Source organism: Ctenocephalides felis, unplaced genomic scaffold (assembly GCF_003426905.1).
Source record: "Ctenocephalides felis isolate EL2017-DRISC unplaced genomic scaffold, ASM342690v1 CF-g0.4_SCAFFOLD_01492, whole genome shotgun sequence".
NCBI classification, from domain to species: domain Eukaryota; kingdom Metazoa; phylum Arthropoda; class Insecta; order Siphonaptera; family Pulicidae; genus Ctenocephalides; species Ctenocephalides felis.
In genome coordinates this window covers 36464694-36477276 of record NW_020537646.1, presented here as the reverse complement: position 1 = coordinate 36477276, position 12583 = coordinate 36464694, and the positions used below count along the sequence as shown (strand labels likewise).

Sequence of the window (12583 nt, the reverse complement as noted above, 5' to 3'; positions counted from 1 at the left end):
AAACTAAAAACTGTGTGTATGGCATCGTGCCTTATAGCAAAATTGCTGGAACTTCCGGACCGCAACAAAATGTTCGAGGAATATTAAATGTTTTCAAATAGAGTATTATAAATATTGTAAACATTGTCTAATATTTATAAGAATTATATAAACTGATAGCAAAGTTGAAATTATTTTGTTTAAAGTATATTAGATCTTTAGTCAAAATTAAAATTAAAATCTGAATTATTTTTGATATACAAAAAATTTTTTTTGAAAAAATATAAAAAATTTTTGTGAATAAAATAAAAAAAATTGAAACAAAAAAAATTTTTTTTTTCAAAAGTAATTATTTTGTAGCAGTAAGTTCTTTGAATCATTCAAATCGAACGCTAAGTTCTCTCCAAAAACTGCCATTTTTGCACATTTAGCATTGTATCTTCGAAATGGCTGGACTTGCCTTTGCCAAAAACTAGTCAGCAGATTTCCCTATTAATATGAATCAAATGTTTTTTCAACCATTCAATCGGTTGATCCGTGCGCCCGAAACGTGGACGAAAAAAATGCGGACTTAAATTTTTTGAGGTATGCAAAATGTTCAGAAACCTACAAAACGTGAAGATATGTAAAAATTTTCATTTTCGATTTTCGGTCCGTTACTATAACTATAAAATTACTTAAACTAATGTGAATAATATATGATATTATGGAATAATCAGACGAACACACTGGAATTTTCGAATTTGTTTAAAAAAATTAAATTCAAAAATATGTAATAAATGAAGGTACAGATTTTTATCAAATAAATAATCATATAGAATTTAAATAACAATACATATAGACATTATAAAGAAAAAGAGCAATATATAATATTATTTATAATATAGTAATAATAAATATTTATATAGGAAAGAAAAGAAGTAATATATATCACATGAAAACATTTTGGTATAAAATTTAATGAAATTATTGGAGAACAAGGGGGCGTCCATTAATCACGTGATGACTGAACGGGGAAGGGAGGGGAGTTTGACAAATTATCACGAAATTGGGAAAACGTGGGGGGAGGACCTAGTAAGATGTCACGTGTTTATTTAACTAAACCAAAATAAAAAAAGGACAAAATTTTACCATTTTTTCTATTTTTCTACAGGTGAGTCGGTGGGGGGAGGTGATTTTAAAAATCACCACGTATCACCAGAAGCAAAGGGGATCCAAAAATCCTTAAAAATCGATCACATGATCAATGGTCCGGGCCCCAGCAAAAAATTAATGTTTCGATCATCAATTGACTCTTCTTCAATGTCATGATCTTCAAGTAATTAAAATTTTAAATGCATTTATCAACAAAAAATAAAACATAGAATAAAAAAAAACTATGAAGTACAAGAAATTATAGTAAAAAAAAGTGTAAAAATAAGAATAACAACGTTGAACTCACGTTGCGTTAAGCTATATGTATGTCATCGCAATGAAGTCATATTTCATTGATAATTGAAAATTAGTATGTCCACTAACACCCATTAATAGAACACTTGATAAAAGATTTAATGAATTATATACTTAATACAATATATACTCGCACACTAATGCTTTCTACATTATAGTATTACGGAGTTACAATTTACGGGATTAAAGGGCGTTTAGTTTTGCAATAAAGTATTACGCAGTAAATGATGAGATATAAAACTGTATAATAGAAATATAAAATACGCACAAAACCACACTATGTGAAACCACGTGAGAAAAATTTTGTTGAATAAATAATTGTACTTAGTATTTTGCCTTAAGGCAAGTTCCATGAACTTACCGATACCTATGCATAATTATCTTAATCAATAAGAATTGACATCATAGACCTTATACATGTATTAACCCTTTCGACTCGAATGCCGCCGATTAAAATTCATATAAGTCTCGGAATTCGCGAGTGGAAAGTGTTGAAAGATCTATGATTGAGATTCAACTATTTAGGTAAAATGTTCAACTGTATATTGCGAAAATACGTTTTCATTAAAAATTAATCAACGCAAATGAAGTCTTGCAAATGTAATAATATATATATATATATATATATATATATATATACTTGTATAAATTAAATGAATTTGTTCATCCAATTTCATTTAAACTATTTCGTTTACTAAAAATATATTCTATTAAAGTGTCAACTGTAATCAGTAGCTACCTACCAAACACGGAACGTATACAGATGATCGGCATAAATTCTGATTAGGCAAAATGCTAAACTATTATGAATTTTTATATTTCAACCGCTTACCGTAGACTTATGATATTTTAGTATGTTGTTTCAGACGTCGGAATCTATCGTTATACAAAGTTGCATCAAAATCGTAAAAAGATTCAACATTTAATTCCGAAAAAAGGCCTTAAAAACGAAAAACGAGTCAACTCGATTTCCAACCAATATCTTTTCAACAATTTTTGAACCCTTTTCTGCTAATTACTAAGAAGCGGCTCGAAGCTAAATCGAATTGGCTTTTAAAATTTTGAAATCGTTCCAGGCGTTTTTGAGAAAAACAAAAATTGAAAAATCTGGTCCAAATTTGGTGTTATTTGATTCAGAATGACTTGAAATATCAAGAAAACAAAATATTAAGCAAATCGTATTATTTCTAGGTGTAAGTGGTATTTCGTTATAGGTTGCGCAAACTACCCATATGGTAAATAATCGACACAAGGAAATCAAATTAAGATTTAGCAACTTTTAAACTTCTGACGATAGAATTTAGAAACTTTGTCACAACCAATTATTTCAAAATTTAATAATTTATAATTAAAACACTTATTGTAAAAGCTTTGCAGTATTTTCTTTTAGTACAATATCATGAACACTCATCATAAAAAGTTCTACCAAAATCGTCAAATAAAAAATTTCGTCAATCAATCGACAATTTAAGTTCGAAAATTATTTGCGAAAAACGGTTCACCTGTTCGTCGCAACAAACTAATCCTCGCAAACCCTTTTATATCCTTCATAAAATAGCTTTTAAATTTTTCAAAACAGAGTAGCTGTTTTTGAAATAACGTCGACGAAAAGCCAAATGTGATCTAACACACATATCCACAACATTCCAATGTTGATGCTGAATGATTCAGCAAATCTGATTTTCTGGCGAAAACAATATTTTCCGGAAGTTAATAAAACAAAGGAAAACCAATTACGGATTATTTTAAGCCTTGATTGAAAAATGAACTCAAGGGCAAGTTTTAGTTTATGCTAGAAGTACATAACTTACGTGCGTAGGTTGATTATTCATTACAAGAAACCTACTGTAAACAAACAATTAAAGACATAAAGAACTTAAATTAGAGTATCGTGCATATACGCACGTGTACTGGAAATTACCGCTGGTTCATAATTTAGAATAAACTTTATATGCATTATGAATATAAAATTTATTTATAAACGCATTGAAGAGATTGTGGAATCATTAGAAATGATATCTGTACCTTTTTAGCGTCCCCAAAAAAAAATCTGGTTATTTTACATGAATTGTGTAAAATAATATCCAAAATGTGAACGTTTTCTTAAAATATAAAGCAGAACATATATGAGACAATACTCAACGTTAAAATACTTTACATTACTTATGAATTGAATTGGATTTTTTTGTTGATATTTTTTATCAAGACTTAAATTTAGTTTTTTAACTTCCCGTAGGGTAAGTTATAGTAATCGCAAAAAAAATCGAAAATGAAAATTTTAAAGGTTTCTGAACATTTTGCATACCTTAGAGAAAATGGATGTATGTGTGTGTGTGTGCGCGTGTGTGCGTGCGGATACAAATTTTCGTCGACGATTTCAGGAACACCGATCAACCGATTCGAATAATTCAAAAAACATTCGATTCGTATTGATAAGGATACGTGTTGATTAGTTTTTGGCGAAGGCAGGTCTAGCCGTTCTGAAGATACGGGGCAAAAAGTGCCAAAAATGGTAACTCAGTTTTTAAGAGAACGGACCGTCCGATTTTAATAATTCAAAAATCATTTTACTTGTATTGACAAGATGTAGAATTGGTCAAATTATGAAGGTCTAGCGATTTCGGAGATCTAATGAAAAAATTGAAAAAAATGCCATTTGGTGGTCAAAAATGATCATTAGACATATGCATACCAAGTTATCAGATATTTTATAGAGATTTTAACAATAAGTATAAATTTTGTTTACATTCCTATGGGTTCGTCCCTATGCAGTTAAAGCAGTACGATTGCTTTGAAAAAAAGTTCATAATTTTCAAAATATGTCAAAATAAAGAAAACATATTTTTCAAAAAAAAAATTTTTTAAAAAAAAAAAAGTTAATTTTTTCAAATTTATAGTTTCTCAAACATCTAATTTTTTCGAAGTTTTTCAAAATGTTAATCGTTTTTAAAAAAAATAATTATTTTTAGTACGGGAAGTTCCAGCAATTTGCCTTAAGGCACGATACCATGCACCCCACTAGTTTTTTTTAAGATATTAGAATGTTACATGTGCAATTTATACAGAACGTTTATATGTATAATTCAACAAAATGGATTAATATCAATTTGGATAGATATCCATGGTTTATAATTTATGATGCCTTAATAATGTATACGATTTTGAACTAAAATAAAATTCTTATAAAACTAATTTGTGAATTTAGCTACAATAATTGTAATATAATTAATCAAATATTGAAGCGCAATTGAATCCAATTATTACAATCATCACACGAGACAGGTTACAAGTAATTTTTGAAACTTCTCACATACATTACAGATTGATTTGGTAAAGAAATTTAATATTATATGCATTATCAAATTTTAATCCATTATCTAAATAAAACTGACATTAACAAACTGATAAACATTAGCTTATTGATCAATATCACAATATTTCCGAGAAAGCAATAACTAAATAACTAATTCTAACAATTAACAAAAACCTCAACTATTTGTTTTAAACATGAAAGTTTTGTAAAAATCAAGATAACAAGTATATTTAGTAAATAAAATTATAGAAACACCATGAACCTGTTCAGGTATCAGGACCTTCAGAACAAAAAAATGTTTTGGTTTATAATAGGCTTTACCTTCAGCAAAACTATTAATATCAGTAAAGAACCATTTAAACGTTTTCTTTTAATAATTGTTTAGTATGCATCAGCTAATTTGTTTAAACATTTAAATATAAATATTATATGTGTTTCATACAAATTACACAAATCTGATAAGAATTGTTTATGGTAAAGCCGACTAGGATTTGTACATAATCATATATCTGATTCACAAATCAATATTCTATAAACTTTGTTTTCTTTAGATTAAAATTTTAAAACAATATAATAATATAAAGTGACATCAAGTTGAAGTTAAAAGGAAATAATATTCATAGGACAGTATTATAAATTCATGTTACTAAACATTTCTTCTTGTTGGTTTTTAATTTTTTTAAATGATATTTGACTATTGGACTATTCGAATACGCTCAATTATAATTCACATAAATTGAATTTAGACAAATTTTATTTTTTAATTAAATGCTGTAAGTGCGAAGGTCGGAATTTTATAAAAAATAAGAATGTTATAAATCTAGTGGACTAAAATCAGAATTTAAAGGAAATATATTGAAATATCATTAAGCTGGCTCATTAGAATTTTATATGCAAGTTACCGTGACATTCAGATGTCCTTGAATAAATAACAAAAACAATATCAATAAATATAAATTTTGAACATGATATTATAACTTCGGAAACATAAATTAAGTTAATACCTTATTTTTTTAAAATAACTACGTGTTTTCAATTATGTAAGATATATTGTGGCAAGTTAATTGCATAATCTAAATAAACAAAACAAAAATTTTCTCTTAGTTACAACACCGTGTTAATGATAACTAAAAAAATAAATAGGCTTTAGTAAATGAACTACTATTAAATCAATGACTACTAGAGCTTGATAGTTAAATGTACTTTTATAAAAAGAAGATTAATATAGAAATAGAAGATACAGAAATATCTGATCACAAAATGATAACAGTATTTATACAAAATACGCCGAGAATCAAACCAAAAATGCATAAAATAATTAGATATAGCATAGATTTAGAAGGATTAGAAAAGACAATAACTTGTAAGTTAGACTCTAAAATAGTGGACCAATTAGAGGATTTAATAAAAATTATACAAGATGCAGCAAAAGAAAATAAATCAAAGAAACAATAAGAGCCAGAGAAGATACCTGGATAACAGAAGAAATTATTAACTTAATGAAATACAGAAACAAATTCTACAATAATTTAAAGAAATGCAATATAAATGAAGTAAGCAAACATAATGCTATAAAAATGAAATATAATAATATAAAAAAGATATAAAAAATATGATCTACAAAGCAAAAAGACAATACTATTCAGAAGAAGAACAAAAAAATGTGAAAGTGACTCTCGAAAAATATGGGAACTAATAAATAAAACATTAGGAGGAGGAAAAATAAAAACGAATATAAAGAAAATATTGAAAAAATACAGCATAAAGATAAAAATATTATTTCTTACAGAAAAGGAAGACATTGCGGAGTATCTCAACAAACATTTTGCTGAAATAGGTATGAAACTACAAAAGAAAATGGATCATTGCAACTATAAACCATCAATACACAGACCTAAAAACAAAATCCAAATTTTTGAATTAACAGATGAGAAAGAAATAGAAAAATTGTTGAAAATCTGAAAAATAACGCTGCACCTGGCGAAGACAAGATAACAGCAAGAATCACTAAAAAAATAATAAATATAATAGCTCCACTACTTGCTGTTTAATGAATAGATACATAGAATGTGGTGTATTTCCATCGTGTCTTAAAATGGCTACAATAAAACCAATTTTCAAAACAGGAAACAAAACAGATCCAAATAACTACAGACCTATAACAATAACAAACACATTCTCCAAGATATATGAAAAAGTAATAAAAAAAAGATTACTTGATTTCTCATTCAAAAAATTGACAAAAATCAATATGGTTTCCTCCCTTCATCAAATACACAAGGTGCCCTAATAGATTTGACTAATACCATCAGTCAGCACCTTGAGGAAAATATGCACACAGTTGCAATGTTTATTGATTTACAAAAAGCTTTTGATACAGTAGATCATGGCATATTACTCAATAAACTAATAGATTTGGGTGTAGAGGGTTTGTCTTACAGCATTATCAAAGATTTCCTCATGAAAAGAGTGGTAAGGACGAAGGTGGGAAATTTCACAAGTGGAGGATGTAACATAACCTGTGGAGTTCCACAAGGTTCTGTATTAGGACCTTTATTGTATCTATTATACACCAATAACCTTAAAGACGCAAAATTAAAGGGAAGATACATATTATATGCAGACGATACAGCGATAGTATATGCGGATAAGGATAAAAAAAGACTCGAAGATATTATAAACACGGACATGAAAATATACACCGAGTGGCTTACTGAAAATAAACTAACAATTAACATAGATAAACAAAATACATATATTTCAAACATAGAAAAAATACTGAGAACACTAAACTAAAAATTGAAGTAAATAATAGAGCAATAGAGGAAGTGGAAAGCATAAAATACTTAGGACTGATAATAAATGAAAAACTGACATGGACAGACCATATAAACAAAATAAAAAGAAAGATAGGAACATTAACAGGGGCATTGAAAAGGATCCACTCTTTCGGCAAAAAAAATAAAATACTAATTCTTAAAACGCAAATAATACCTATAATTTTATATGGCATAACAACATGGAGCCAAACAACTAAAGCAAACCTAAATGACATACAGAGAATAATGAATAAAGCCATAAAAATAGCATATAATTTACCACATCTAACACCCACCAAATACTTGCAGAGAGAGAAACAAATAATCATTCACTAAATAACATAATTAAAATAGAGAATGCAAACTAATACACAAAATGAAATTTAACCGAATTAAAACAAGTGCAACAATAGACACAAATCAAGATATACATGAACACTACACGAGACAACACAACAATTTTCACATTGAACGCAATAGAAAAAAGAATTTGAGAGAAAATGTCATATGGAGTGCTACCAAAATATATAACGAATTGCCAGACTATATTAAGATGACCAATGATAATGATAATTTTAAAAGAAAAATAAAGAAGTACTATATGGAAATTGAAGAAAAAGAAGACTGAAGAGTTATATATAGATATTATATTAATGAAATAGATATTATAGTCAAATAAAATGTAAATATTATATGAAAACTGTTTTTCATAATCTCTCATACCAGGCACCTCTGTCTGACTGAGATATGAAAATAATGTATATATGTAAATAAATAAATAATATATTTTTTAATTGCTTTAAACAAAGATATCATGTGACAGATGATTTTTTTCTGCGTAATTATTTTACAAACGGTTAGGCCGTATTTAAATTATTACGTGAACATTTTGTCATACTTTATGAAAAAATGCTAAAATTTCATTGTTTGACAAAAATCGTAAGTAGAACTAAATAATTCACATTAAATGCAAATAATATGAATCCGAGTACGGAACAATACGAACTTACACGAAGAGCAAAATGTGATCAAGAAGAAAATTAAAATTTAGATTTACATTAGATAATTATATATCCTAAAGATACTCATCTTAGTAATCTAAGATGACAATAAGTTATCTTTGTAATTCAAAAAATTCGAACGGCATGTAGGTGAACCAAAACTATAAAAATTTATTTATGCAAAGAAAAAAATTAACAAAAAATTAAACGTTTACTAATTATACGTAACTTATTACAAAATCAATATTAAGATGATTATGGACTTATAAATTCTAGATAGGCGCGAAACTTAAAGAGGGCTTGTCAAAACGTAGAAGTCAAAAAACACATGCTACATAACCTCAAATAATCATCTAGCATGATTTATGAAAAAAAGCTTTGCGATTTGCGCGGTTATTGCTTTAATATGTTGAAACATTCCGTAAAATGCTTTTCTGTCAAGATCAAACGGAGTAATAGTTTCGAATTATTAGAGAACAATATTTTCAATCAACCATATAATTATATATTAAAATAATGTTGCTGACAGTGACTCGAGTTACATCTCGAATTAAGGCGTATGTGTATGGTGTTGCACAATATTTTTCTAACTCACCCGAATACGCCTCTGCCGTAATGATGGCCCTCCACCCGCCAGGGACAGCCGCCATATTTTCCAATCAACCGGGAATGATGTTTATTCATATTGTAAGTGCTGGCGCGATTTTCGACCATTTTCCTCCTCGATGGATTATAATAAGCTCTCTCACCGTTATTATCCAAATCTCCTATCGGAATAAATTCCTTACACGGTGAGTCCAACATAGGCAATGCGGTTAGTTGTGTATCTTCCATATATGTTCGTTGCGATTCCCAAATGCCTAGCCAGATGAGTTTAGCGGGACAGTCTTGTTCGCGTTGAAACCACGACACTGCGGGATCCATTCACTCATAAAACACACAAAAATATTCACTAGTCCTTTTGCTATAGAAATTGACACAAATCACAAGCTGACCAATTGAACTTTATGAAAATTTTTGATTTTAAAAGTCACACCTTACAGAGCCGTAACACGATCGTGTACGGTGGTTAGACATTAAACTGAAATGAACTCACTCTGGATAGATGGCGCACGATCTAAAATTTCGCGTACGGCAAATGTTCGAGACGTCGAAGTTTCGAAAACTAGATACGCGCGATAATTCAAATTCAATTCTATTTCCTATAAACAATTTTTCGTTCTTTATTTTTTTCATGGCAGTTTATGATCGTCATATTTATCACAAAAACATGGATCATAATATACATAATCGTACATTTTTGTAATATTCATCATCTGTACATAGTGAATAGTGCGTGCGATCATATTTTTTATTATTTCAATTGACACCTATCAAATAAAATTTAATTAAACCATCTGTAGGCTTTTGTTTTATGTATGTAAAAATATATGCTTTCATTTTATCCACAATTTTATTTTTTAGTTGAAGAAATCAATAATATAGCATATTAAGTAAAAGTGCATTTGAAACTAATTATTTTATTATACCGAAGAATGATGAATGTGAAGAATATGTAATTATTACATGTTTTTTTTCATTATACCAATTTTTCAATAAAAGGTTATTATAAGAACTAAGAAATCACATTTTATAGCATAAACATTCTGATTTGAAATATTGTCTTATTTATATACTACATACAATGTGATATCAAGTATAAACCAATAATTTTTAGCATAAGCAAAGATTACATAATAGAAAATAAATAATAGAAATATACTTCGAATGAATTGTTAGTTTATAAACAAGGAATTTAGAATGAAATACATATTCTAACAGATTAGCATTCTTTTATTTTGGATGTAATACTATATTAACACAAATAATAATCAGATAACATGTCCTACAATAATGAAGTTTTGTACATTTTTTTAATGGAATGAACTTTCTAAGTTTCAAATACTGCATTTTCATAATTTTTAATCACCAATTAACAATATATACAGAACATTTATATTTAAAATTCTAGATTTCTAAAATTCAGATTGATCTATTAAGATTTTTTCACATAAGCAAAAAATGTTGGTATATAAACATATCTTTATTAAATATATTATTTTTTCACTGGAGCTCTGAATAAAATAAATTATTCTTTGCGATAATTTTTGTGTAATTCTGGTTTGATGTCATAGACCAACTTCAGAATTTCATACATCACCTGAGAAAATTGAATATATATATAAATCTGGTGTAATATATGTATATTTTTGACAATTGTATTTAAACTTACGGGATCCTTTTGAACAGACACAGCTTTGTTCATCTGATCGATTTTGACACGAGTGTCAGCATCAATTCTAGCTGCAACCCCTTCCCGTGAGCCCATATGCTAAAATAAAATAAAATCATTAACAAAATTTAGTTTTGAATGAGATTAATATGTAGTTATAATAGTCGTTAAACATATGAAAATATGTAAAATTAGTTTATCAACTAAGTATAAGTTCATTAAGTAAGTATAAGTATTTTGAATAACATATTGATTTAAAATATTTTTAAATTATGCAAGATTTAATAGAGATTAAATTTCAAATTTTCAAATGAAAACAATATGACAATGATAAAATAAAATAATAAATATATGATTAATATCAAATACACAATAACAATCATAAACAAACTAACATTCATTCAAAGCTTTGAAGAATAATTTTATAATTTAATGAATTTTAATCTTGATAGAAACTCGTTTGTCCGGACCTAAGTTATACGAATTTGTGATAATCCGGACTACCAATAGCGACCAATTGATATGTATATACATACCTACAATTCGGGTTTTTGCGTGATTAATGCTGCGGTTTAGTATATGTATGTAATATAATCTAAAAAAATATATATGTACAGACATGAGAAAGTTTCAAATTCCTAATAAAAATTATTTTTGTTGATATCTATGTATGTTCTTGTTATTTTTAATAAATACACAACATTATTCTTCATACAATCGATCATCCAGATTTTCAATTATCTGAATGCCTATCGACAACAATTAGTCCGGTTAATCGAGGCTCATGCCTATCGACAACATTTAGTCCGGTTAATCAAGGTTCTACTGTATTATTTTAAATTCTCTCTTTCGAAAATACAGTAATTTTAATTTTTACCTTTGCTTCAAATTCTTTGAATTGCTTCTCACGTTCCTGACGGTATTTCTCAATTTCATCTTGAGCTTCTTCCTTAGCTTGCTTTAGTCTGCGTGCTTTGCCTATAGAATGAAAATAATATTACATAATTTAATTTGAAACAGTGTAGTATAAAAAGGGAAATAGTGATTTATATGTCAATATAACAATAATATTTTGCAAATAGTATTATAACTAGTAAAGTAAACTCTAAGTAAAGAATAGTCTAGGAAACTTTGTAATTTCAATTTGAAGCTGGACCTATTTCAATACAATTAATTGATAACGTTACAAAATATAATATTGAAACTGTCTATGCAAAGAAAATCATCACAAGATATGTCACATGATTACACACCTAACTTCTATAAAATAATGTTACAAATACAACACTATGAAATAATGTTTTGTAGCTCACTAAGCGATATTACATAAAGATATTCTGATACAAAGATTTAAAACCTTCTCACAATCATAAAATATTCTCAAAACAAAAATTCTATCTTACGTTTCCTGGCCTCGGAGACTTTTTCAGCAGCCCTTTTCTCAGCGGCAAGAAGTTGTTGAATTCCCTGAGTCTGGCTAGCCATTTTATTATATTATACCTTTTTGTGCTTAAATAGTACTACGTTTATCTAATGTCAAAGGATTTGGAAAACTAATGATGGACTTCAATGAGAATCTAGCAAGAAATCGACAAAAGTCATATGATGTGAATGACAAGACTAGATTAACTGCCACACGGCGCTGTCGTCGCAAAATCGATTCAAAAATATTTTCCAGTGTTTGTCAAACTGCAATTGCTGTTTTACAAAAAAACATTCATTTTTGTTTAATATTTAAAAATAATTGAAA

General features: G+C 27.8%; 2 protein-coding genes across 2 annotated transcripts in view; both read right to left on the bottom strand.

Moving 5' to 3' along the window:
* The window catches only part of LOC113371210 (trifunctional enzyme subunit beta, mitochondrial-like), a 12345-nt gene extending 2860 nt beyond the window's left edge, over positions 1-9485 (bottom strand). The window contains exons 1-2 of the mRNA XM_026611851.1: positions 9157-9485; positions 7181-7280 (exon numbers count right to left, since the gene is read on the bottom strand). Of these exons, the coding sequence (XP_026467636.1) occupies positions 7181-7280; positions 9157-9485 (429 nt within the window). The remainder of the gene's footprint in view (positions 1-7180; positions 7281-9156) is intronic.
* A 994-nt stretch (positions 9486-10479) lies between these two features.
* Positions 10480-12445, bottom strand: LOC113370080 (V-type proton ATPase subunit G-like). The gene is made up of 4 exons (XM_026610741.1): positions 12237-12445; positions 11711-11811; positions 10834-10932; positions 10480-10761 (listed from the first exon to the last, which is right to left on the bottom strand). The coding sequence occupies exons 1-4, from the start codon at positions 12316-12318 to the stop codon at positions 10690-10692; spliced, it is 354 nt and encodes a 117-aa protein (XP_026466526.1). The 5' UTR covers positions 12319-12445; the 3' UTR covers positions 10480-10689.
* Positions 12446-12583: the final 138 nt, after the last annotated feature.